We start from the raw sequence: 27,456 nt of genomic DNA, 5'->3' as shown, positions 1-27,456 counted from the left end.
TTTGTTATTTTCTCCTGATTTTTTTTTCTCCTTCTCTGTTGTTAATATTCTCTCTCTCCCTCACTCTCTCTTTCTCTCTCTTTTTCTTTCTCTTATTCATTCTTTCTCTTTTTTTTCTCTCTCTCTTTCGTTTGTTTGTTCTGTCTTTATATTATTTTTCTCGCCTTCTCCTCCTCCTCCTCCTCCTCCTCCTCCTTTGTTATTAATGTGTTGTTGTCCTCTCTTCTTTCTTTCATTCTTTCTCTCTTTATTTATTGTTTTATTCTTTTTTGTCTTATTTTTTATTCCTTTTATTTCTGTTTGGTAGATTTAGTTTCCTTCCTCTCTTGTTTTTTCCATCGTTTTCTTCTTTTCTTATCCTTAGTTTTTATCATATCCTTCAACTTTTTTCTTCCTTTTTTTCATGGTAGTCCTCCTCCTCCTCCTCCTCCTCCTTCCCCCTGCTCTTCATCATCATCTGTCTTTCTCTTCTTCTTCTCTCCATTCTATTTCTATAATGGTTCCTCTTTGCATTATGGAGTTACAGACGGACTTTCACATATATTCATTCCCTTACTCATTGCTAACACTATTATTTTCTTCTTAACATAACTTTCTCTTTTGTTTGATACTCTTAAAACCACCACCACCACCACCACCATCATCAACAACAACAACAACAACAAAAACAACAACAACCAGACCACGTAGGAAGGAGACAACAGATGTTTTAAAGATATGCAAGAGAGAGAGAGAGAGAGAGAGAGAGAGAGAGAGAGAGAGAGAGAGAGAGAGAGAGAGAAGGGAGGAAACGAAGGGAGAGTGTTAGCATTCCTCTTAAGATTACAGAGAAGAGAGAGACAGAGAGATAGAGATGGGGAGAGAAGATGGGGGTGATGGGGAGGAAGGGGGTGAAGGGGGAGAGGACAAAAAGGGGTGTTAGATGCGTGTGGACGTGGGGAGGATGTGCAAAGAGTGAGAGAGGAGGGGAGATGATGGGGAGGATGGGGAGAGGGGAAGAAGGGGGAGGAGAGGGGGGGGTGTTAGCATGTGGGGAGAATATATGTGGGGGTGTGAGTTGGCTCTTTGATCGTGCGCCCCAGCAGGTGGTGAGAGAGAGAGAGAGAGAGAGAGAGAGAGAGAGAGAGAGAGAGAGAGAGAGAGAGAGAGAGAGAGAGAGAGAGAGAGAGAGAAATATGCAGACAGGGAGAGAAAGGGGAAAGGAGAATGAGAGATAAAAGCTGATAAACTAAGAATGAGATCGAGAGAGATAAACTGATAGAGAAATAGAAGGAATAAAATAAGAGAAAAAAAGAATAACAGAGGAAGAATAGGAGAATAGAGGAATAGGAGAGAGGAAGAGGATAACAAACAGAACATATAGAAAAAGAGAAAAGGGAGAAATAAATGAATAAAACCAGACAAACTTAAGGAGAGACAGATAGGGAAGAGAGAATGAAGAAAGAGAGAGAAATTTAACCAGACAGAGAGGGGAAAGAGAAGGAAGAAAAGATGAAAGAAAGAAAAACAAAACAAGGAATGAAGGAAGAACAGACCCCCCCCCCCACCCCCACCCACACACACACACACAAACACACATACAGACAGACATAGCCATTGAGCGTTGGCCCCGAAAATAGCACCAAAGGGATCGAGGAATGTAGAAAGTGTTGACATGATGAAATAATTGTATAGGTGAGCGGAGGCGGCACAGGTGAGCATACAGATGGCGGAGGAGAGAGTTCGAGGAGGAGGAGGAGGAGGTAAGGGGATTAACTGAGAGAGGGAAGTGGAAGGAATATCTCAGTAGCAGTATGAACAAGACCAAAAGGAGGAGGAAGAGGAGGAGGAGAGTTAACAGATAGAAGAGAGGAGGAAGGAGGAAGGCTCAGTCAAAATCGAAGCCTAATCATAAGAAGAACAAAATAATGAAGAACAGGGGAAAGAGGAGGAGAAGGAGAACTAACGGAAAAGGAAGGAAAAGGAGATGGAGGAGTAACATACAGAGGAGAACGAGAAAGGAGGAGGAGGAGGAGAGTGCTGATCATTATAAAATAGAGAAGATAAAAGGAGGAGGAGGAACAAAACTAACAGGAAGACTAGGAAAAAGTAGGAGCAGAAGAAGGCAGTCACACACAATCTTGGTCTCGTCGTAAGCTCCGTTATCGCCGAAGCCTAAAAAGCAGTCAAACAATCCAATCCCAAGCAGCGAGCAAACAGGCAAGAGACAATTAAAGCAACTCAAGACATTATCAGATAATTACCAGCATTCCCAGGTAATTACAACCAGGTAGACACAGACACCGGTAAACACTGCGGAGACTAAAGGAAATCGCTCATAACTTCGCTAAATTGATACAACTTTTACGGCTCGGAGACTCATTCATTGGGGTGGAGACGGGGAGCTAAACGGCGGACTGTTAGCACACCGACGCACACGCTCGCGGCGGCCGTGTGGGGACTGGCGGAGGGAGGGAAGGCCGGGCAGTTAGGGGACGGAAGGCCGGGCAGTTAGGGCACGGCTGAGGGGAACCAGGTGAAGCATAGCGAGGGAAGTAGATCAGTGACGATGTAGGAAGTGTGTGTGTGATGGTTGATGTATTGCATGTATAGAGGAATGATACAAGGGAGGGAAAAGAATTGGGATAACATAGAGGAACCAGGTGAATCATAGCGAGGAAAACAGATGAGTGGCTATTGAAGGAAGTGTGGGTTAGTGATGGCTGGTGTATGAAGAGGAATGGGATGAGGGAGAAGGAAAGACTAGGGACAACGGAGGGAAGCCAGGGAGAGAAACTGTTGAGGGATGACAGAGAAAAGCGTTAGTGAGTAATGATGTGAACACTTCCAGGTAGGGGATACAGGAGGGGATGAATGTCATGAAGGATAACGAGGGAAAACCAGGTTAGGCTTAACGGAGGATGACCCGATGAATGGGAAAGGAAGGAAGTCCAGGTGGACGAGCGATGACGGAAGGAAACAACTCTAGGGACAACGGGACAGGCCAGGTGTGGGCCGTGAAGGGCGGCCCAGGTGACCCCCGCGGGAGGGCACCCAGGGGGGACAGGCGTACTTACCGAGGCTGGTGAGGGCGGAGGCGGCGGCCTGGGTGTCCTTGCACTTCATGGCGAGCACCAGCTGGTAGCGGTGTGACGTCAGCGCCTCCTTGTAGTTCCCCTTGCTGAAGTACGCGCTGCCGAGGTTGCCGTGCGCCCGACACTCCCCAGCAATGTCTCCCAGGGATTTGGCCACCGCCAGGTCCTGCTGCATGTAGGACACCGCCTGCGGGAAGAGAGGGGGGGGTGAGGAGTGGCCCCTTAACAAGGACTCTGGGAGATAAGCTTGTAATGCATCCCATAAAGCCTCGCTAAAGGAACTGACGTGCACGGCGCCGCCGCGGGCCGCCGCGCGCATGTCTGCAGGAACTGCTCTCAGGCTTGACATAATTAAACGCTTTTTCTCAGAACGGAAAAACAGATTCGACGGGGTGATGCAGGCGCCGGGCGGCCCCGCCCCCCACGAGCGTCCCGCCGCCGCCGCCTCTTAAGGGGTGGGCAGGGCGCGATGCATCTTGACTGGGACTGATAGATGTGCTCCGCAGCGGTGGCGCGGCCCGGGACGGGCTGAGGTGCTTTGTGTGTCTCTGGTTAACTGATTTGGGCGTTACCTCCGCCGGTACCTGATGAGGGTCCTCCGGGGGTCCCACAAGCCGCGTCGGAAGATCTGTGGGAGATGTCTCGCTCGTCCCCGCGAAGACAGGTTCTCCTCGTCCGACGCTTAGCAGCTCGTGTTGCTTTTCGGGGACTTTTTCCATCTAAGTGTCCCGAAGCTCGAGTACTTTAACAGCGCCTGTTTTTCTCACTCCTAAACGTGTCTTGGGTCCGTCCCCCCCGCGGCCCGTCGGCGCGGGCGGCGATCCATCTGGCCGGGGCCGTACCGCGGGGCCCTTAAAAAAGACATTTCCCGGCGACTGTACTGCCCGCCGCTTCCCCGGGCTGCCACGCACGAGTCATTTGATTACCATTAGCATCAGAAAGGTGCTCGGCGTGGCGGCGGTCCGACAAACAGCCATTGGCCGCCTGTATTGTGTCATGATGACCCTTAAAACAGACACGCATTAGACAGGTGTCCCGTTCGATGGCCCTTGAACACACACCGGTCAGGCTGGACCTTAACTCGCGGTCGTTAGAGGAGTATTTTGTGGCTGTGTTACGCTTGGGTGGCGAGGCATCATGACCGCAGTACTCCTGTCGGGATCAGCCGCGCCGCCAACCTCCTGCATTAGAGACTTTGCCAAGTTTTTGCGGGCGAGGCAGCCAAGCAGTGTGTGTGTGTGTGTGTGTGTGTGTGTGTGTGTGTGAAAACCTCGTAATGACAGGGAGGGAGGGTAAGATAGTGATACAGGGGGCCGGCAAGAGGAAATATTATTTAAACGTGCAGGAGAATTGAGCAGAAACACACGGCGGGCAAAAAACGAGGAACAAGGGGAAGCTTTCTTTGCGGGAATGCCGGCCGATAAGGAGTGTAAGACATCGCGATGGCCAGTGATCCATCGCGCGGGGGAAAACAGGAAATTAGCCGCAGAAAGAGTGTTTGGGTTCGCCGCTTTTTACCCATTTATCTTAGGGGAAGGGAGGGACGGGAGGAGGATTTATTCGTGTGGTGCATTTTAGGGACGGACTCCTCTTGCTCTTGAGTCCGCGGGTCCGTCCGAGTCACCATCAACCCGCGGATCTTCACTCAGCCGCAGCCCAAAGCCGCAACTCACTAACGAGATTATGCGCGGCGACACGAGTTAGAAGCATTTTGCCGCCACTACCACCGCCGCCGCCGCTGTCCGAGTGTCTACAGTGGCCTTGCGTAATGAGCTTAATCAGGACGGAGCCGCTGGTGAAGCAAATGACGATCACGGGGCGTTCGTTAGCGTACGCCGCCCTTCACTAACCCTCCTACCTACAGTGATGAATAATGTAAATAAAAGAACAACAAGCATCTGAAGCCTAAAATCAATGTGTGCATCAATCATTATCACACTCAGTTAAATGAATCGCTTCTCGTCCTCTCCGGGGCTTTCAATTAACTATGAACACTTGAAATAACAACGTATATATTAAGAAAAGAAATAAACCTGTCGGGCCTCTATAAGTCTGGGGAGTGGCGTCTCTACATCCCGCGGAATCACATCCATTAAAGAAAATCGGTCCATATTCGCGCGCCAGGAATCAAACAGCCAGGCATCATTTTCGTCCCGAGCACATCCATCAAGCCTCCGATGGTCCGCGGACTGACGGGTGGACGCTGACCCCCCGTGGCGCTGAGCTGATGCTGACGCTGCACCTTCCCTCTCTGTGGACCCTCGCATCAGCCAGGGACACAGGAGGAGGAGGGGGAAGAGTAGGAGAGTAGAGGGAACAGATCACGTCGCTCGCAGCACCCCGGACGAAATCATCCCTCACAGTCACTCCTCTCGGTCAAGTGTTCCTTCCATTTTTCGCGCGGGTCCGTGATTACATCCGAACTCGTATATTTCATCCCATTACCCGTGGAAGTCCGTCTGGCGGGTGTATAATCTATCAAGCTTAGGGAGCCAAATCACACGCAGCGGGCGATAAGCGGCTCAGCATCTCCTCGCCGGGTTATCACGCACGCCGGGGCTGAGAGGGTCTTGCCGGCCTAATCTTGTCTCTCCCGGGCACCAGCAACGCCAGGGAGGTGATGCATTATTTAGCCGCGCGAGGACCCGAGTCACAAAGGCGAGACGAGATGAGATGCAAAACGCCGCTACCGAAACATTGTGGCACGTGAGGCGGCACTGCTGGACGGCTCCGCGCGAGGAGAAGAAAGAGGGAGAAGCCTTCGTGGATGGGCCATTCCGTGACTAGCTTGTGGCAGGCCCCGCACGAAGGAAAAATACAGCAAAGAACGAGAAGGCTTGGAAGTTGCGTTTTTCCGTGACTTGCTTCATTTAAACCCTTACAAGACTAACACGATGCCGTCTGAACCCTTTGGAACGTCTATGGAAACCCGATTAAGTAGTTTCCTTTGTGGTCTTTGGAAATAGTCATACAGGGAGCTCGGTACGTTTAATAACATGGAACTTAGACCTTATGGAACACCCTGCTTACCTTATCCAGGGAGTTGAGTGCCCAGTAGGCGGAGGAGAGAGCGGAGAAGACGGAGCCGCGGAGTTTGAGGGAGCAGGTGCCAATTTTGAGGGCCGACTCGAGCACCACGACGGCGGCCGCGTAGTGCCCCGCCGCCAGCAGCTCCTGACCGATGACGGAGATGATGACGAAGGGGCTCTTGTCCAACCTCATCGTCTGCAGCTGGCGGTACGTGGGCTCCAGGGTGGCTGTGGAGGAAGAGGAAAGAAATGTTAGCCAAAGAAGAGGGATTTTAACTTAGCTTTCTCTGTATAAGAAGAGGAGGATAATAATTAGGAGAAAAGGAATGGAGATAGAGGATTGAAAGGATTGCCATAAGGAGTGAAAATTGAGTAATACGAATAGAGAAATGAATGAAACAAGACTGAGAGTAAACGAAGGAAGAAAGAGACGGAGAGAAGAAAACAGGAGAAGAAAAAGGGAAAAACAGAAGACAAATTCACAGATCAAGGATAACACTCTACATAGGAAGATGAAAAAAGAAAACAACACGAATGCGAAATTAAGGAGAAATAGACAACACGGAGACAGAAATCGTAGAGGAGGAGGAGCAGGAGGAGGAGGAGGAGGAAGAAGAGGAGGAGGAGGAAAAGAAGCTAGAAAACAACACATTCCTCGAAGGACTCCACCGCAAAGGATCTGATGTCGCTAAGGACGTGCCAGGAATCCCTCGCCGAGTTTATTAATTTGAAAATATAATGAGCTGAGGATCCGCGAGTGAGTCCCGTTGTAATCATTGTTAATTATTAAGAGCCTGAAAAACGATTGGTAATTAAGCAGATGAATGTAATGTGGGTAAAAAAATGGCTCGTTAGTAATTACACACACACACACACACACACACACACACACACACTTACACTCCCCCTCCCCCTCCCCCTCCCCCTCCCCCTCTTCCTTTCCCCTCCCTCCCCCCGCTCCCCCCCTTCTTCCTCTCCCCTCCCTTTCACACCCCACCTTTCTCTCTCCCCCTCCCCCCCTCCCTCCCCCCTCACACCCACTAAGCACACCTCCTGCCCATCAGATTACAGGTAACTCGCCACGCCGAACGAGGTCACACACACACACACACACACACACACACACACACCAGCCAACAACGTGAAATTAAGCCATTGGTAGCGTCATATTTCGATGTTATTCTTAAGGGGGAAACTCGTTCAATTTTCCTCCCCACCTCCTCCCCACTCCCCCGAACGTAAGCTCTGCAGATTGAAGAGGGAGTGGTCGAGCGGTCAATGAAACTGGACAGGAGAGAACGTTAACTTGCGCGGCTTCTCACGGCTCGCACTTGTAATTATTAAAAATCTTCGAACTTGAGAAACATCAGTGAGAGACATCGAGGTATTAAGAGGCTTAGCGGAGTCACTGAACTTTCTTTCTCTCTCACTCTGGGCATTATATATATATACACAATTTTTTTTTCCCTCCCTCCCTCCCTCCCTCTCCCTCCCACCCGTCGTCTCTCACTCCCGCCCTTCCTCCCTCGAACCAAAAGCCTGTTATAATATCAGGCATTATAATCATCAGCCAGATATGTTATTAGCTGCCCGAAATTATTTAATGAAACTCGTACGGTTAATTAATCAGCTGGGAACGCAAAAATATTTACTGGATACAAATATTGACAGTCCGTGCAGCTGTTTTTGTGGTTTGATGTAGCGGTCACCTAATTGGGTAGTTAGGTTGCTAATTATCTCATGAAAGAATGTGAAGCCAAACAGATAAGAGGCCATTAATATTACCCACTTAACGCCTCCAACCACGCCATGTCACTATCTTGCTCCGGAGGCCTTCAGGGAGCTCCATTCGTGGGTAGTTTGAATGTAGAAGAGAAGGTTCGCGTGTTAGTTTACGCCCTAGAGTGTGTCTCGCCGGAAGAGCTCGGTATTCATGGACGCTTCCGAAGGTTTGGTTAGGTTAGGTTAGGTTAGGTTAAGTTAGGTTAGGTCTCTTTCCTCCTCCTACGAGTATATCCCATTTGAAGGTTCGCGTGTTAGTTTACGCCCTAGAGTGTGTCCCGCCGGAAGAGCTCGGTATTCATGGACGCTTCCGAAGGTTTGGTTAGGTTAGGTTAGGTTAGGTCTCTTTCCTCCTTCTACGAGTATATCCCATTTGAAGGTTCGCCTGTTCGTTAACGCCGCCCGAGTGTGACCCACCGGAAGAGCTCGGTATCCATGGACGCTTCCGAAGGTTTGGTTAGGTTAGGTTAGGTAAAGTTAGGTTAGGTCTCTTTCCTCCTTCTACGAGTATATTCCATTTGAAGGTTCGCCTGTTAGTTAACGCCGCCCGAGTGTGACCCACCGGAAGAGCTCGGTATTCATGGACGCTTCCGAAGGTTTGGTTAGGTTAGGTTAGGTTAGGTTAGGTTAAGTTAAGTTAGGTTAGGTCTCTTTCCTCCTTCTACGAGTATATCCCATTTGAAGGTTCGCCTGTTAGTTAACGCCGCCCGAGTGTGACCCACCGGAAGAGCTCGGTATCCATGGACGCCTCCGAAGGTTAGGTTAGGTTATGTTATGTTAGGTTAGATCTCTTTCCTCCATCTATGCTCCATTTTTCCCTCGTTTTCTCTTATCCACTAACAGCTTTCTTCCTCCCCGTTCCCTCCTTCTTGAGAGACTGAGCGATCGAGCGACTCCCTTGGGCAACGGTAGCGCGAGAAATGAATCGTGGGTAGCTTGAATGTAGAAGAGTTTAGGTTAAGTTAGGTTAGATCTCTTTCCTCCTTCTCTATTCCATTTTTCCCTCGTTTTCTCTCATCCACTAACAGCTTTCTCAATCCCTGCTCCTTCCTTTTTGAGAGACCGAGCAATCGAGCGGCTCCCTTGGGCAACGGCAGCGCGAGAAATAAATCGTGGTTTGCTTGACTGTAGAAGAGGTTTGCGTGTATCTTTGCGTGGCCCGAATCTCTTGTTGGTATTGTCAGATGCCCCCAGCCCTCACATCAACTATTTCCAAAGCCCAAAAAGGAGGTTAATCGAGTCCTAATGAGTGTTCTTTTTCGGTTCACGGTACAGGAGAAGGCTCAGACTACCACCAGGGTCATAAGAGTACCCCTGGAAATGCCCTAAATTCCCACGAAAGACCAGTATATTACGTGTTCTCGTGCGCAGAAATGTTTAAAAATATGGCCCTCTGCCCCACCGGAAGAGATTAGAACGCCAGACCCAGAGACCGCGCGGCTCCCTTGGGCGACGCCAGCACTAGAATCGAGTCTATTGAGAAGTTAAGCGTAAGTACGAGGCCTCACCGTTATGATGGATGATAAGAAGGGAAAAAATATGCATCCCTGGGTCCCGTTATCGTTGTTGGAGCGCGTCAAGCATTCTATTTTTTTCCCTCCGTCTTCTGCTTCTTCTGCTTCTCCTCTCTCTGTCTCTTTCTCTCATCGCTACTACTACTACTACTACTACTACTACTACTTCCTCCCTCTTTCCTCCTCTCCTTCTCCATTTCCTCCTTCTCTCTCTCTCTCTTTCTGTCTCTTATCTGTACTCCCTCTCCTTCTTCTTCTTCTCCTTCCTCTTCTTCTCATCCTTCTCTCTCTCTGTCTCTCATCTGTAATACTACGCCTCCTTCTCCTTCTCCTCCTCGAGCCTCGTCCTCCCCCTCCTCCTCTTCTTCTTCTTCCTCCTCCTCCTCTCCGTCGTGTGTGAATTCGTGAGATAAGACTTTCGGCGCGGGAGGTTTCCATCTATCTGTTCCTGGAAATCTTGACCCGCGAAGTCTTCTGTTTGTTTTTCATTTTCCGTTGTTCTTTTTCTTCGTCCATGATTCTCTGACCCCTGAGGTGCCGCATGCCGTGACCAGCGCAAGAGATTCAAGCACATATTATTAACATTTCGACGCCCTGTCCCACACATATTCGACAGGGCTTTCGTAGGAGTATCAGGCTTCTCCATGGTGTTTTCTGACCCTGGTGGTAGTCTGGGAATGCTTCAGCACCATGAGCGTGAAGAAACACCTCCTCTTTTGGTCCTTAGAAATAACGGATGTGAAAGTCGAAAGCGTCTATGAAAACTTAACTTCATCTTCATCGTCATCACCGTCGCGGAAGTTCGTTAATTGGCTCGATAATGAATGCATAATTATAGTGTGTGTGTGTGTGTGTCTGTGTGAGTGTGCGTGTGTGTGTGAGAGAGAGGCAGCAACAGTGGCAACGTCCGCTCATAATTAAATAAATAATACAAGTTGATGAAGCGCTTAGGAATGTACAGAGAAGGGAGTCATTCACCCGCCCACAGATAAATGCTCAAGTTCCCGAGTTATTTTAATCGGCATGGGCTGAGAGCGTGGATGCGAGGGGCGACAGTTACTTGGGATCAGGGAGAGGGCCAACCAGCCTATCTGTGCTACCCGGCCCCCTTCTAAGCCCCCCTTCAACACCACCTCCTTCCTTAACCTACCTTACCCCTCTCAACCCCCCCCCCACTTTCCTCCTCCTCCTGCCTAACCCCCTGACTACCTGGTCCTCTCCTAAGCCCCTCTTCAACACCACCTCCTTCCCTAACCTACCTTACCCCTCTCAAACCCCCCTTTCCTCCTCCTGGCTACCTGACCCCCTCCTAAACCCCCTTCAACCCCACCTGTACTACCTGGCTCTCTCCTAAGCCCCCTTCAACACCACCTCCTTCCCTGACCTACCTTACCCCTCATAACACCCCCTTTCCTCCTCCTCCTGGCTACGTGACCCCCTCGTAACCCCCCTTCAACCCCACCTGTACTACCTGGCTCTCTCCTAAGCCCCCTTCAACACCACCTTCTTCCCTAACCCACCTTACCCCTCTCAACCCCCCCCTTTCCTCCTCCTCCTGGCTACCTGACCCCCTCCTAAACCCCCTCCAGTCCCCTCTCCCCCCTTTCCCTCCCTCCACACCTCAGCAAATGACGTACAACCAGAAAATAAATAAACAGAAACAAAAAAAGTGTTCTCGCCTCTCCTCCTCCTCCTCCTCCTCCTCCTCCTCCTCGACTCCTCGCTACCTCACCTCCCGCGGGTTGTTACAAAAATATATATACACACGCCTCTGTATTATGAGTCAGATGAAGAGGAAGAGGAGGACGAGGTTAAAAGACAGAAAAAAACGAAAAAGAGGCGGAAAAAAAGGAAGTAAGATGAGAAAGCAAGTGAATAAATGGAGAAAGAGGGAAAAAAATTATATAAAAAGGAATAAGATGGGAGGAGAAAAAGGAGGCGAAGGAGGAGGAGGGGGAGGAGGAGGAGGGGTCACGTCACAGGTGGAAGACAGACAGACAGACAGACAGACAGGTGTGTTGCATGACAAATGACTTAATAGCAGTCGTGATGAGAGTGTTATGTGTGTTTTTTCTTTGTTTTTCTCTGTTTTATATTTTGTGTGTGTGTGTGGAATGTTATCAAGGGTGGTGGTGGAATGTGTGATGAGTGCTTTGTTTTGGCGGTGATGATTTTGGTAATAGTGATGAGTGGTGATGGTAGTGATGCGTCTACTTGGTGATGAGTATAATGATGACTATAATAATGATGATGACTAGAGTGATGAGAATGATGACTTAACGAACCTTGGGAACATGAGAAACGGATCATCAGTAGAAGAAAAAAAGAAAATGAGGAGAATGAAAAAAAATATCACGACTTGGGAATAATAAAACTGATAACATTGATAATAAGGATGATGATGATAATGATAATAATGACTTAAGAAATTGGTGTACACGGGAACAGGTATTAATCATAAAAAAGAAATAAAATAAAAAGGAAGGGAAAGAAAGAAATCACACATGGAGTTGATAAGCTTGATAACAATGATATTAACGACGAAGATAATGAAGATAATGACATACGAACCTTGGGAATACGAAAACCAGGTCACCATCATAAAAAAAAAAGCAAAGAACTACGGATGAAAAAATAAAAAACACTGAGGAAGTTAATAAGCCAGATAACAATAATAATGATGATAATAATGATGATGATGACCTAAACACTACACGCATACCTAACCCCAGGGAACACAAGAACTAGGTCAGGCCAGGTCACCATCGCGAGAGAAAAAGAAAATGAGTATGAGAAAGAAGAGGAAAAAAAATAACCGAGATGAGATGAGAAGATGGAAAAAAAAAGCAAGTAAGAGGAGGAGGAGGAGGAGGGGAGAGGAGGGGAAAAAAAAGAAGATCCAGAGACGTTCCTTGAAGCATGACCGAACGCCGTGTTATTAAGAGGAAGAGAGGCGAAGGAACGTTAATGTGGCAAGGAAAAACACGACAAAAAAGTGATGAATGATTAAATAAACAGATGATCTCGTTAGCCAGTGACCCGCGGTAGTGAGTGCGTGCTGAGCCGACTACTGAATGGCTGACCCTCCCTCTTGCAAGCTCTCTCTGTCTCCCTTCCTGTCTCTCTGTCTGTCTACCTCATTTCCCCATTGGTTTTCCTGTATTAGTTGTTGATTAGGTGTCGAGTGTATATTGCTGGGGCTACGGAATGACTGGCCCTCCTTCTTGCAACCTCTCTCTGCCTCCCTTCCTCTCTCTCTGTCTCTCTGTCTATCTATCTTATTTCCCCATTGGTTTTCCTGTATTAGTTGTTGATTAGGTGTCGAGTGTATATTGCTGGGGCTACTGAATGACCGCCCCCTTCTCTTGCTGTCTCTTGCTGTCTCTTCCTCTCTCTTCCTTTCTCTCTCCATCTACTTTAGTTTGTCATTATTATTATTTCTTTCTGTATTTCTGATCAGGTGTCAAATTGGATGCTGGCAAGATTACTGAATGACTGGCTCCCTTTCTCTCTCTCTCTCTCTCTCTCTATAGCTGTCTCCTTCTCTCCCTCTCTCTCTTCTTACATCGATCTACCTCTCCTCGTCCTGTGATTCTACCTGTATTAGTTGTTATAGGAAAGTCAGGTGTTGAAGAAGGGCTAATCTGGTGTTTTAAATCCCTCCTTCCATCACTTCTCTTCGTCTCTACATCCCTCTCTCTCCCTCCTTCTCTTCCCCTCTTTGTCCCCCCATTCCCCTCTCTCTTTCCCTCTTTCTTCTTCCCTCATAAATAAGTCATTGGCTCACCTTAACTAAGAGGGGAAACTCATTGGCTTATTTTTCCTCCTCCCTCCCTTTCTCCTCTCTTCCCTCCCTCCTTCCCTTCTCTTCCCTCATTCCTCCCTCTCTCCTCTTTCCCCTCCTTCCTCCCTTCCTCATTACCATCTTCTTACGAGTTTCTCCTCATGACATCATCTTCGTTAATTGTCTAAGGCAGGTCAGAAGTTGAGGGAGTAAAGCTTGTATCTCTCTTTCTCCCTCTCTCTCTCTCCCTCCCTCCCTCTCTCCCTCTCTTAAAGCATCCAATAGACAACTTCTCATGATCTTCTCTTATTAATTGCATGAGGAAATACTTGCTACTCTCCTCCTCCTCCTCCTCTTCTTCCTCCTCTTCCTCTTCATACTCCTCTGTCCCCTCTCTCCTCCATCCCCTTCCCCAATCCCTCCCTTCCTTCTATCCTCCTTCCTCCTTCCCCTCTCTCCCTGCCTTCTCCTCTCTCTCCTCCTCCTCCCTCCTCCTTCTCTCCCTTCCTGGTTCTTCTCCTTTTTACCATCTCTTTCTCTCTGTCTCTCCAGCTTCCTCTTTCGCATTCTTTCTTTCTATATTTCTTTTTCTTTCTCTCTTTCTTTCCTCCCGTTCGTGTCTGTCTTCTGCTTCCTCATTGCGATAGAGAAAGGAAATTAGAAGCTTTAAGAATCGAACTGACGACAAAATGTATCTGGCTAATTCTTTTTTTCCGATACTGAAAGGAAAAAAAACTCGTGTTGCTGAGAATTCATAGGAGTGCTTATGCTAATCAGGATGGTATTTGTATTTTTAAACATGATACACTTCACAGATGTTATTAGAAGGTTATTACGGTATATCCACGTATTTGAAAGGCCTATATTTGTATTTGAACGTTATTTGGCTCTTCGTGAAAAAATATATAGGTCGCAGAAACTGATTAAATGCCTACTCCAGCAGATTAGTGTATACAAATTTGATCTTTATTTGTACTCTTAATCGTCTTTGGCTCTTCTTGAAATTATCAGAATAGGAGAAATAAAACTTAAAGGGTATTCCACCATATTAATGTATACAAACTTAAGACTTATTTGTACTTTTTACGTTCTTTGGGTCCCTGAAAATAAGTGCCTCCTGAACATACCCTAAAAATATCTAAATCCCTCTTGAAAATGCCCTGAAAATATCTGTAAAAAAAAGTGGCTCGTGAAAATAACCTGAAAATATCTAAATCCCTCTTGAAAATACCCAGAAAATGCCCTGAAAATATTTGTGCCTTTTGAAAATACCCCTAAAATTTCGAAATACCTCGTGAAAAATATCCAGAAAATACCCTGAAAACACTTATGCCTCGTGAAAATACCCTGAAAATATCGTAATGCTTCCTGAAAAAAACATGAAAATATCGAAATACCTTCTGAAAATACCCAAGTCGTCGAAAGGTGGAAATCAAAATCCCAGGTAGTTATTAATTGCTCTGATTGGCGGTCACGGGCGTGGTCACCTGGGCAGCACCTGAACCACTGACCCCACGTGACCGCGATAGGAATCTGCTGACCCAGTAAAAGCAAGTCTCCTTTGATTCCTTGGAGCATTAACCCGGAGGAAGCGATCTTGACCTCGTGTGCAATGACCGGTTAGCGAGAGAGAGAAAAACAAGAAAGAAAGGAAGAGAGTTATTGAGAAAAAAAAGGAAGGAAATGAGAGAGAGAGAGAGGGAGAGGGGAAAGAAGATAAAGAAAGAGAAAGAAAGAAAGAAAAAGAGAAAGAATGTGTATGAAGGATTTTGTTGGGTTTAGAGAAAGAGAAAAAAAGAAAGAAAGAGAGAGAGAGAGAGAGAGAGAGAGAGAGAGAGAGAGAGAGAGAGAGAGAGAGAGAGAGAGAGAGAGAGAGAGAGAAGGAGAAAGAATATGTGTGCGAGCGAAGAGGGAAGGAAATAACGTTTAGTTCAAATATCTGTCTTTTTTTTATAGATTGCAAAGACAAAATATGACTGAAGTAGTAGTAGTAGTAGTAGTAGTAGTAGTAGTAGTGATGTTAATGCCTTCTACTTCTCTGTTATTATTTTTGTGGTATTCACTTATCTACGTCAATCTATCTATATCTATGCATGTATCTTTCGCTCCCTTATCTACTTAACAATCTATTTGTGTACACTTCTCTTTTTTTGTGTGTGTGCGTGTGTGTTTGCATGGCAACCCACGTGTATCCCCTACCCCCCCCCCCCACCTACCCATTTACCTACCTACCTGCCTGCCTGTCTGCTTACCTGTCTGCCTGCTTGATATAAACATGTTCTGCTTCTGCTTAAAATCCCTTCCTTGCCTGAGGGTGGCTGGGAAGGCTTACTGGCGGTGGTGGTGATGGTGGTGGTGATTGTGGTTATTTTGGTGAGCGTGAGGGTGGTGGTGGTGGTGATGGAAGTGGTGGTTATGATGTGAGATGGTGGTGATGTTTATGTTAGTGGTGGCTGGTAATACTGGTGGTGGTGATACTGGTGGTGATACAAGGGATGATAACGTTAGTACTGGTGATGACATTGGTGGTGAGTAAGTAGTGGTGTTGACGATGACCTAGACAATGGCGATTTTACTAGTAGGGGTTAAGGCGTTAGTGACGGTGATGGTAACAGTGATCGTGACCCCCCCCAAAAAAAAACAGGTAAAAAAAACGAATTATCAAAATGAAAACCCAAATCCCTCCACCTGTACTACTTGACTATTGAGGGTTAATAATAGTAGATAATATTACAAAAGGTAGTGGTAGTGATGACAGAGCTAGCGTTGATGTCCCAAAACCCACGGAAAAAGAACAAATAAGGTATAAACAAATCGAAAGCCCCAATCCCATCCCTTGTATTACTTCGCCGTCCCGTCCACGCAGCCTCGCGCCGTCACTTCGTATTCCGGGGAGCGAGTTTGGCCTCTGATTAAGGGAGGAAAACCTTGTCACCTCTGCATGCCGCTAAAATAAACAACGATTCCAGTTTGTGTTAAGAGCGAGGAGGGGGGAGAAACCGGAGGGGGGGGGGAGGGGGAGGGTTAGCGGAAAGGGAGAATTTCGAGGGTGGGAAAGATCGGGGGAGTTAGGTTTGCAGGGGTAAGATTGGGGAAAAAACGGAGGGGAGTGGGTTATTGGGAAGGGTGAATTTGCGGTGGGAAGATTGGGGGTGGAAGGCTGGGTAAGGAAGGCTTGTTGGGGTAAGGTTTGAGGAAGGAGAAGGGAGAGTGAGGAAAGAAAAGGGGGTTGAAGAAGGAGTCTGAGAGGGGACTGGAGAGGGTTGAGAATAGGGGGGGAGGGAAGGAAGGTCGAGGAGGAGGTTAAGTTGGGGAGAGGAAGGAAGGCGAGGAAGGGGACGCGTGGGTGTGTATATATATGCATGCCTAAGCCAGTTTATTGTATGAGTGTGTGTAGCATTGCAGGTATGTGTGTGTGTGTGTGTGTGTGTGTGTGTGTGTGTGTGTGTGTGTGTGTGTGTGTGTGCTTAGGATCAGTTGAGGGTAACCTTAGCTATTTCTAACTCACAAAACTGTAGATATGACAAAAGATGAGGGAGAGAGAGCGATAGGGAAAGAGAAAATGATAAAAAAGGAAAAGATAATGAAAAGGAGGAAAAGTCTAAGGTATGATAGATAGAATAAGGCAAGGAAAACATACAAGGAAGAAAAGATATAGTTGAGGGTAACCTAAGCTATTCCTAACTCACAAAACTGTAGATATGACCAAAGATGAAGAAAAAGCGATAGGAAAAGAGAAAATTATAAGAAAGGAAAAGATAATGAAAAAGAGAGAAAAGTCTAAGGAAGGAGGGAAAGAATAAGACAAGGAAAACATGCAAGGAAGAAAAGCATAAGATTCACCCTATAATAATGTGTCCTTCAGTATCAGTAAACAGCAACACATTAAAACCTACTAAAAGGAAACTCTGCATTTCTATCTTAGCATTCACGCCCAGATCGCTTACATTCCTTCCCATCAACGAAACCCGAATGAGGAATTAAATACAGCGACCCATAGACGAAGAGGAGGAGGAGGAAGAGGAGAAGGAGGAGGAGAAGGACGAAGAAGTAGTGATAAGGAAGGGAACGAGGATGAGGAGGAGAAAGAGGTCAAGGAGGAAGGAGAGGAAGAGAAGGACGAAGTAGTAGTAGTAGTAATGGTATGTAGGAGGAGGAGGAAGAGAAGGAAGAGGAGGAGGAGTAGGAAGAGGAGGAGGAGGAAGAGAAGAAGGTATCCAGCGTTTAGTATGTGAGAGCAAGTCGAAATAAATTATGATTATACCATTAACAAACAATTGCTAATTATAAATGCTAAACCCAACCCGCGGAACATGGCGGGATCAAGGCGTTTAAATAAGGCTTGGTTGGGATCGCCGGCCAAGGGGTTCGGGAAGGGCCGCGGAAAGGGAATCGAAACCTTTTTGGAGGAGGATCGGAGACTATGTTCGGTAGCTACGTGGAGGGGTTTCGGAGACTGTGAAGAGGGGGGGAGAGGGGGGGGAAGGGGGGGAGGTATTGTTGTTGTTGTTATTGTTGTTGTTGTTGCTGTGAGAGACTTGCCTACCTGTATCACTTTTTACACACACACACACACACACACACACACACACACACACACACACACACACACAAAGCCTGGTCCCAGATGCATAAATAAAAAGCGGGTTACAGAACTACAGGAACACACACACACACACACACACACACACACACACACACACACACACACACACACACACACACACACACACACACACACACATCAGCCAGGAACATGACCCACCCGTCTCTTTGTTTATAATAGTATTCCGTTCACGAGGGAATAATAAAATTGTTGTAAGTCAAATGCTAAAGGATGCTAGCCCCCCCTCGCCCCCTCGCCCCCCTTTCCCCTCCCCCCTCTTCTTCTTCTTCTTCTTTCTCCTCCTCCGATTTCTCCGTCTCCAGCGTCTCCTTTTATAGTATTTGTTTTTTTTTGTGTTTTTTTTTGTTTTTTTATTTGAATTATTGACTTGCTTTGCTATTTTTTCCCCTTCGGTTTTTTCTTTTTTTCTCTCCTTCTCTCCACCTGTTCTTTATTCTCTCCGTTTTCCTGTCTCTCCCTCCTTCCTTCCTTCCCTTCGTTTCCTTCGTTCCTTCGCTCCTCCGCTCGATACAAACAGTCTCCTCCTCCTCCTCTCTTATCCCTTCTGCCTGACCTCACATCACCTTTCCTGAGCCAACGGAACCGAACCCTGTCCCTTCGTTGACCCCTCCGCATAGTCAAACTCTCCACCACTCCCCTCAGACCCCAACTCCACCCCCTCCCTCCACATTCCACTCCCTCCTTCTTTGTTATCCATTCCACTCGTCGCTATGATGTCGCCTAATCTGCTGATAAAATGGAGGGGACGCTGTAGAATGCTGTCACTAGTGTTTTCATCATGTCATTCCTCCGCCGCCGCCGCCCCATCCGTCTCCCTCCGCTAAGAGTATGTTTGGTCGCTGCCTTGAGGAATTCCAAGGAGGAGGAGGAGGGAGAGGGAAGGAGAAGGTCGGAGCGTCTTGGCTGTTTGATGCTAGCGCGCTCGTCTTGTGCTGGGTGAGGCTTTTCGTTCGCTGGGTTGATGTGCTTTTGTTTTTTTGGGGCTGTTTTTTCCTGTGTGTGTTTTGATGTGTTTTTGTGTGTTTTGATGTGTGTGTTTTTGTTTGTGTGTGTTTTATTCTGTTGATTTTGTTCTCTCTTCTTTTTGTTTTGTTTTTTGTTGTTGTTTTCGTTTGTTTTCTGTGTGTTTTTTGTGTTTTTCTTTTGTGTTTCGTTTTTTTTTGTCCTTCTATTCCTCGTTTATCTTTCCCTTTGTGTTGCGATTTCCTGTGTTTTTTCTGTTTTTTCTCTTATTTTTATCCGTTTTTCTCCCCTTCTTCTTTCTCCTCAATTTCGTATCTCTTTCTCCTCTTTCCCATCATCCTCTTCCTCCTCCTCTTTCATCTCCTCCGTGTCTATCATCATCCTTTATTTAATCTTCTTTTTCCTCCTCTCTTTAGTCTTCTCGTCTACCCCATTATTTTCCTCCTCCTCCTCCTCCTCCTCCTCCTCCTCCTCCTCTTCCTCCTCCTCTCTCTCTCTCTCTCTCTCTCTCTCTCTCTCTCTCTCTCTCTCTCTTTACTTATTTTTATTTTTGTTTTTGTTTTTGGTTCATATTTCTTTGGCATTTTCTTGGTCTGTCTGCTCTTGTTTTTTTTGTTTTTTTGTCTTTTTATTTGTCTGCATTTTTCTACTTTTTTCCTTCTTGTTTGTTTTTTACTTTTATTTTCTTGTTCTGCTTTTTTTTTTCTTCTTCTTCTTCGTTCTTATTTTTATCATTATTATCTTGAAGTGTTTTTTTTTCATATACCTTTTCTTCTTATTCTTCTTATTCTCATCTTTATTATTATTATTATTATTATTATTATTATTATTATTATTATTATTATTATTATTATTATTATTATTATTATTATTATTATTATTGTTGTTGTTTTCTTTATTATCCTTAACTGCCCTTTGCCAACTATATCATTTTTTCTATGCATTTATTTTGTTTTCTTTTATTTTCCTTTCTTTTTTTGTACATTCTCATTTATTATTATTATTATTATTATTATTATTATTATTATTATTATTATTATTATTATTATTATTATTATTATTATTATTATTATTATTATTATTATTATTATTATTATTATTATTATTATTATTATTATTATTATTATTATTATCTTTTTCATCCTTAACTTCACCCTCGCCAACTTTCTTTTTTCCTGCATTTATTTTTGTTTTCCTTTGTTTTCCTATCTTTTTTTTTTGTCCCCGTAAGTTATTTCTTTCTCATTCTCATTTTTATCATTATCGTTACTCTCCTTTAACAACTCTCTCTCTCTCTCTCTCTCTCTCTCTCTCTCTCTCTCTCTCTCTCTCTCTCTCTCTCTCTCTCTCTCTCTCTCTCTCTCTCTCTCTCTCTCTCTCTCTCTCTCTCTCTCTCTCTCTCTCTCTCTCTCTCTCTCCTTTTTTCCTGCATTTATTTTTGTTTTCCTTTGTTTTTCTTGCTTTTTTTTGTCCCCCGTGAGTTATTTTTATTGGTGGCGTGCGTCATTTATCTCGCAGCGGCGTCTTGGCGTGGTCGGAATGCGCCCCGCCGCCACCGTCGTTGCTGTTTGTGTTTTTATTTTTGTCTTTACGTCCCATAAATATTTAACTTCCAGCAGTGATACAGCAGGGTAAAGATGACGAGAGGTTGAGTTGAGGGGTTAGGTTCAGTTAGGGAGGGGTTGACGGAGCTTGAAGTGAGGTTAGGTTAAGTTAGGTGAGGTTACGATTAGGTCATGTTAAGTTAGGTGAGGTGACGGGGGTTAAAGTGAGGTTAGGTTCAGTTAGGTGAGGTGACGGGGGTTGAAGTGAGGGTAGGTTGTTATGTGACGTGACGGCGCTTGAGGTGAGGGCAGTCTGTTAGGTTCAGTGACGGGGCTTGAGGTGAGGCCAGGTTCAGTTAGGTGAGGTGACGGGGCTTGAGGTGAGGGCAGGTTAAGTCAGGTGAAGTTTGCTAGAAAGTGCTCGTTCGCTATCTCTTGTTTTTGTTTTGTTTTTCCTGGCTTTTACGTCCTATTAAAAGATATCTCGTCCACTTGTGATACAGAAGAAGTAGAGTCGTTGGTTCATAAGATCGTTGGCTAAGGCAGAAGAGTAACAGTTACGAGAATCGAGAGTTTATAAGGTTATGAAAAGAGAGAGAGGGGGAGACAGATAAATCATTGGTTAATATAGAAGAAGGAAAGCTGAGAGAATCGCCAGTTGATAACGTTACGAAGAGGATCAAATCGTTGGCTAATAAAGAAGAGTAACATGTAAGATAGTCGCAGGCTTATAAGACTTCGAAGTGAGAGGAAGGATCGTCCAAGAAATCTTACGTCAGAAAAGTTGCTTAATCCCTCTCTCTCCCAATACGACTTCGCGCCCACTTGTAATACAGAAGAGTAAGAGTAAAGAGAGTCGCAGGCTTAATAGATAACGAAGAGATGGGAACAGATCGTTAGCTAAATGGGATCGCATACATTAGAGAAGTTTACAGACCCATCTTCAAAATTCCTCGTTTGATACAGAAGGAGAAATCGGTGGTACACAGCCTCGTCCTCTTGTGGATGGAACATAACTGAATCGTGGACATAGAAAACAGTCATGAGTTACAGATTATTGATGAAATGTGGTTGTATGCATGATAACCTATAAAATAATGTTCAAAAGTACTTGTGTGATACAGGATAAAAAAAATGAGTTACAGGTTGATCAGACAGCGGAGAGGGACAGACTTTGGCTTAAATACGAGAATATACAGAATCATGGACATAGAAAACAGTGATGAATTACAGATTATTGCCGAAATGTGATCGTACGCATAAAAAAGAATGTTCAAAAGTACTTGTGTGATACAGAAGGATAAAAAAAAAAAAAGAGTTACAGGTTGATCAGACAGCGAAGTTAGACAGACTTTGGCTTAAATACGAGAAAACTTTTTAAATTCGTGTTCAAAACCTTTTTCATTGAGCGTGAGAAAAGAATCGTCCTCTTGTGTACGAATAAACTTTTTTGCGCTCCTGTACAAAACTAAAAATTGCACTGCATGTTAAAACGAAATACTAACTACTCTGTCTAAAGTTATTCTTCTGTTTGTTAGGACAAGTACAGCATATTTTACTGTTAATATTATCTTCCCTGCCTCTGTTTGTGCCCTATAGACATGACATACTACGCTGCCTTCATGAAGTTAGTGTTTGTTAGGACGAAACACTCACTCCTCTAAAGATACCGAACAGTCTCTTAGGGCCTTTTATTTTCACTCTATACCTATCTTCCCCGCATCTGTCTGTACCTGTTAGTCAAATACACACTACCGCAAAGTTACTGTACTATCTCTTTGGGTGTTTCTTTACTGTTTATCTATCTTCCGCATCATCTGTTTGCCCCGTTAGCCACGACACCGTTTCTTGGGCGTAGCGCGGCTGGGCGGGGAAGACGAGAGGAGTCATAACCTAACTTTTATACCGCTTGGGCCCACCTCGGAGATTTTTACGACTGATTCCCGACACTCATAAGGGCCCGTATAGTCGCCCTCACCCACGCCTCACTCACCCACATCCTCCCAAGACCTCACCCGCCCCCGCCCAAACCAGCCCAAGAGTTCACCCGCCCAACCATCCCAACTAAAAAGCCACAGCCCCTTACACACACATACACACACACACACACGTCTAAGCCCTCACCAGCCCATCCAGCCTTAGCCTAACCAGACCAAACCAGCCTCAGCCTCTCACATCTGCACACACACATATACACACACCATCCTCCTCCTCTTCTTTCTCCTCCATCTCTTCCTCCTCCTCCTCCTCCTCCTTCTCCTTCTCCTCCTCATCATCAAGTCTGCAATCTTCACCTCCATTCCGCGTTTCCAATAGAAAACGAATGAAAAAAAATGAATTTTAAGCGGAAAATGTTGCATAAAAAGTTAAAATAAAAAAGGAAAATTGAGAAAAATCAAACAAACTGGTGAATTAATATGACAATGCCTTTTATCGCTTTCTTCTTCTTCTTTATTCTTTTCTTTTTTTCTTTCTTTTCCTCTCTTATTTTCCTCAACCGTCTTATTTGTGGGTTTTTTTTCTTTTTAAGCCACACTTGCATTAGCGAAATATTTGCCAATTTATTTATTCAATTCAGAGTGGGACTTTAATTTACATGAAGAGCTATTAAAAAAAAAAAAAAAAACTCTGGGGGGCTCACAGCGAACTTCCTGTCTCTCGCGGGGTATCGAACTCTGTTTCTCTGGATTAATACATTCACATTCTTTCTCTGGGAGCCTGGTGGGGGGTGGGGGGTGGGTGGGAGTAGGAGTCTGTCTCGTATTTTTTCTCTGTCTCTATCTCTGCCTATATATCTATCTAATTATCTGTCTATCTACCTGTTCCTTTTCCTTTCCTTTCTTTTCCTTTCTTTTCTTTCCGTTCATTCACTCAGCTCACGCCTTTCCATCTCTATCGTTTTCCTATCCTTTCTTTTCCTTTGCTTTCCTTTCCTTTCCATTCCTTCACTCAACTCACGCTTTTCCATCTCTATCTTTTCCTATGCTTTCCTTTCCTTTTCCGACATTTTTATCTTAAGCTTCTTCTTCGCCTTCTGCTGCGCCCCTCTTGAGTTTCGTGGCCTACAACCTTAGGCCATAGCGGGGACGGCCCATAGCGGAGGCTCCTTGACCCTAAATATCAGTTCTAAGCCCCCCATGGCCTGAGCTAAATCTCCTATGGTTGGTCTCCACGCGTGAATAGGTTACTCAGATGCATCGATTTAGGTCATAGTCTAAATTGGGTGTTATCAGTGTTGTTTACCTTGTTTTGTTTTCACCTGGGCTCTCATTGGGGCACCTGAGTCTTCTTAGGGGGTCTTTTCTTCTCTCTTGTCTTCTTTCCCTTGTAGCCAATTTTGTAGACTTTGAATCATTTTAGTCCCTCCTTTTTTTGACCAATTTCCACACGCTGCAAGTTTTTATTTCTTTCCTCTGAACATTTTTTGACATTACAGCATTTTACCTCTTCCGATTGACCTTTCCCTTAACAGTATAACTTCTCGTCCCTCCTTTGACCTTTTTCCAGACTTTACAGCGTTTTAGTCCCTGATTTTGACCTTTTCTAGACATGCTAGTGCTTTGATTCTTCCTTTAAACCTCTTTCTAAACAATATAGCTTTTCCGTCTCTCTTTTTTTGGCCTTTTTTGGAGACATCATTGCGTTTAACTTCCTCTTTTTAACCTTTTCCTGTATACTATGGCGTTTCAGTCCACCGTTTTAGCTTTTCCCAGATATTATAGCGTTTTGGTCCTCTCCTTTGGCCTCTTCTCCTTGGCCCTGGCTTGTGTGGGCATCCCTGCATCGCCGTGGCCCCCCGTCAAGGCCACCTCGCCGTCCGTGGCTTGGGCGGCGGAGGGAGGGGCCAGCTAGCCACTCAGGTGCACTCGAGGAGCCTGATGTAACGTGGCAGCCTGTTTCGTGCTCAGCTGGTCTCAAGCCGGACTCTGCCTCCCCGCTAACACTCCCACCACCATTACTACCTCTGCCTCCACCTCCTCCACAACCACCTCCACCTTCACTACATATATGATTCTTCCTCTTTCTCGTTCTCTCTTTCTTTGGTTCTCTTTGGTCTTTTCTGCTCTGTTCTTTCTCTCCCAAAAAACGCTCTTTCCCTGTTTTTCTCATTCCTTACTCGTGGTTTTCCTTCAGCACCTCCACCACCTCCACTTATATCACCTCCTTCACCTCCACCTCCTCTGTGATTATCCCTCTTCCTCTCTCTCTCTCTGTTACTCTCTTCGTCTTTCGTTCTTTCTGTCTCAAACTCTTTTTCTTGGTCTTCATTTCCTTCCTTCACCATCATCTTCCATTACTATCTTCAATATTTTATCTCCTTTTCTCATTTTTTTTACTCCTATTTCCTCTTTGTTACTCTCTTTATTCGCTCTATCTCTCTCATTCTTCATTCTTTCCTTCTTCCATTATTTTCTCATCTTTCTCTTACTCCTGTTTGCTCTAACTTTATAATTCCTTCCTTCTTTATCCTCCTCCATTTTTTTCTTTTTTACTCATTCTCTTCTCCTCTCTCCCTCACCCTCTTTACTCTCTCCTCCATCATTCGTATCTCTATAAATCTTCTCTCCTTTATCATCTTCCTCAATTCTTCTCTTTTTTTCCTCCACCTCTTCATCTTCATCTTTTCTTTCTCCTTCTCTTCCTCCTTCATTCTCCTCCTCCACTTCACTTTTTTTTCTCTCCTCAATTACTTACATATTTTTATAATCTTCTGGTGTTTTCCTTTTTTTTTGGCATTCTTTGTTTTCCCCACAACGACGCTCTGTCTCTCTCTTGCTGCTGTGTCAGTTTCCACTTTCTCTCAGTATTATTTTTTTCCTTTAATATCTGTGGAACGCGCGGCAACTTTCTAAATATTTTGTTGATTAGGTATTTTCCTAAAGGTGATTTTTTTTATTTGTTTTGTCTGTCTATTATTCCTTCCTTCTCTGTTAGTTTTATTTTTTTATGAATTTTTGCATTATGAGTTTTTTCTTTTCTTTCATCTTCATTCGTGTTGGTATTTAGGAATTCTTATTTTTTTTATTTCGCTTCCTATTCCAATTTCTTTCCTCACCAGTTTTTTTTTTCCTTCGTTTTCCTCATCAATATTTCAATTCAGTCCTTTCTCAATCATTTTTTATCTCTTCTTTTTTTGGTTTTTCGTCTGTTGTCATTTATCTGTCTTAGGTAGGTTAGGTTAGGTTAGGTTAATTAATTGTATAAGATTTTTTTCTTTAGTTTTGCTTTGTTTTTCGTTTCATTCTCTTAACTAACTTCCTAGGTATACTCAGTCTGTCGTCACTTTTCTGTTTACCGTCTTATAATTACTTGCGTCAAATATACGTCGGTTTTTTTTATGTTTCACTGTCTTAATTTTAACTAACTTCGTATACTCAGACTCCAAGCACTTCAATCACCATCACGTAAAGCTATCAACGTTACTATTATCTTCTACTATTATCTGTTAAGCATCTTATAACTTGCCTTGCCAGATATACGTCATCTATTTTAGCTTTGTTTTTCGTTTCACTCTCTTAACTAACTTCCTATCCTGAGTCCAAGCGCTTCAGTCACCATCACGAAAAGCTATCAACGTTACCACAATCTTTACTGCCATCACCAACTCCTGTCCCATCTGTCAATATATATGTCGTCCGCACCATCACCGTATCTGTCATCTCTCGTTGGGCTCGCTAATCACCAGGTATCGCCGCACGCATCTCCGCTTCACTCACCCAATCATTGCCTTTATCAAATTTCTATCTCGTCCCTTTTCTTCCTTGGTTGGTTTATGAACGCCACTCCTGAGATGACTGTTTGCATTTGTTGTTGTGGGGTTTTGGTCCTTTATGAATGCTGCTGCGTCCTTGCTGTTGTTGTTTTTATAATCGTTACTTCGTGGGCAATTAACGTGTCTTTTCAGTGCTGTCAGCATGTCTTACGTTAGTTACTCCGGCTGGTATTAAGTTTCGAAGCGTCCAAATTGACTCCTCTCTATTACGTCACTTATTCTTTTGGTTTGGTCTAAGGAACGATATCGAAGGCCTTAGAAAAAAAAAACGTGCAAGATACACATAAAAATCTTGCACCGTCGACGAAAACGGAAGAAGTTACCAAGAAAAGGGATATTGGGAAGGAGATTCTTACTCCCCAATCTTGAAAGAGCTTTGATTCTTCCCTATTATGTCCCTTATTCTTATGTTAGGTATAAGAAACAAGATCAAAGGCTAAATGGACACATGCAGGTTACCCACAAAAAGATACTCAAGGAAAACGAGTCGCCAAAAAAGAAAATGGGTTCAAAGGTGTCTTGATCCTCCCCTCCTGCAAGAACTGAAGTCATCGCGTTAAGTGCCGTCGGTTGTCTAATGGATTCTGCGCCTTTTACGTAACTCCTGGCGGCCGCTGAGTTATATTATCAGTTTTCCGCACCTTTACGGCGGCTTCATACGCTGGGTTTTCCGTCTTGGCCATGTGAGTGTCCCTTAAACGCTGTCAATTTAACGACAAGCGCCGCCTCGTCAAACCACCCGCTAAATCAATTTCACTTTATTGCCTCGACTGTTATTTTTTCTCTCTTCCCGTCAGTTTTATTTCCTCCTCACTTGTCTCTTTTTTATGATCTTTTTCTTTATGGGGTTTTGTTTTCCTTCCTTTCCTTTCTTCTTTCGCCGGTTCGCTACGATCAGGATATTTTAATTTCAATCATTTTTTCCAGTTTTCTTTCCTAACCAGTTTTTTTTCCTCCTTTTCCTCATCAGTATATCAATGCAGTCCTTTTTGCGATCATTATTTTACGTTACGAGTTTCTCTTTTCCTATTTTCCCCTTAGGATATCTTGATTTCAGCTCCTTTTTCAACATTTTTTACTCTACCAGTTCTCCTCCATCGTTTTCCTCATTAACTGATCCTCACTTCAGTCTCCTTTTCAATCTTTTAATTTAATATGTTTGTTTTTTTTCGCTTTGGTGGTACTAGTGAAAGGGGTACATAGATAGAGATAGATAGATAGAGAGAGAGAAACGATATAACCCTTATTTTTGACCCAATGAATAACAAGCGCAGGAGAGAGAAAAAGAACATCCGAAAAACTACTACAAAGAAAGTATAAGATAAAAAAAGAAAAGACAGACAAAAGTACGAAAGAAAGAAAGGAA

At 44.7% G+C, this 27,456-nt stretch overlaps 1 protein-coding gene across 3 annotated transcripts in view; it reads right to left on the bottom strand.

Annotated features, from left to right (window-relative positions):
* The window catches only part of LOC127008754 (tetratricopeptide repeat protein 28-like), a 76,762-nt gene that overhangs the window by 30,439 nt on the left and 18,867 nt on the right, over window positions 1-27,456 (bottom strand). For all 3 annotated transcript variants that reach the window (XM_050881118.1, XM_050881120.1, XM_050881119.1), the window contains exons 3-4: window positions 6,105-6,331; window positions 3,057-3,261 (exon numbers count right to left, since the gene is read on the bottom strand). In XM_050881118.1, coding sequence (XP_050737075.1) covers window positions 3,057-3,261; window positions 6,105-6,331 — 432 coding nt within the window. The remainder of the gene's footprint in view (window positions 1-3,056; window positions 3,262-6,104; window positions 6,332-27,456) is intronic.

Source organism: Eriocheir sinensis, chromosome 38 (genome assembly GCF_024679095.1).
Source record: "Eriocheir sinensis breed Jianghai 21 chromosome 38, ASM2467909v1, whole genome shotgun sequence".
NCBI classification, from domain to species: domain Eukaryota; kingdom Metazoa; phylum Arthropoda; class Malacostraca; order Decapoda; family Varunidae; genus Eriocheir; species Eriocheir sinensis.
Note: the sequence above shows the minus strand (reverse complement) of the source record. Positions and strands in the feature narration are given on the sequence as shown.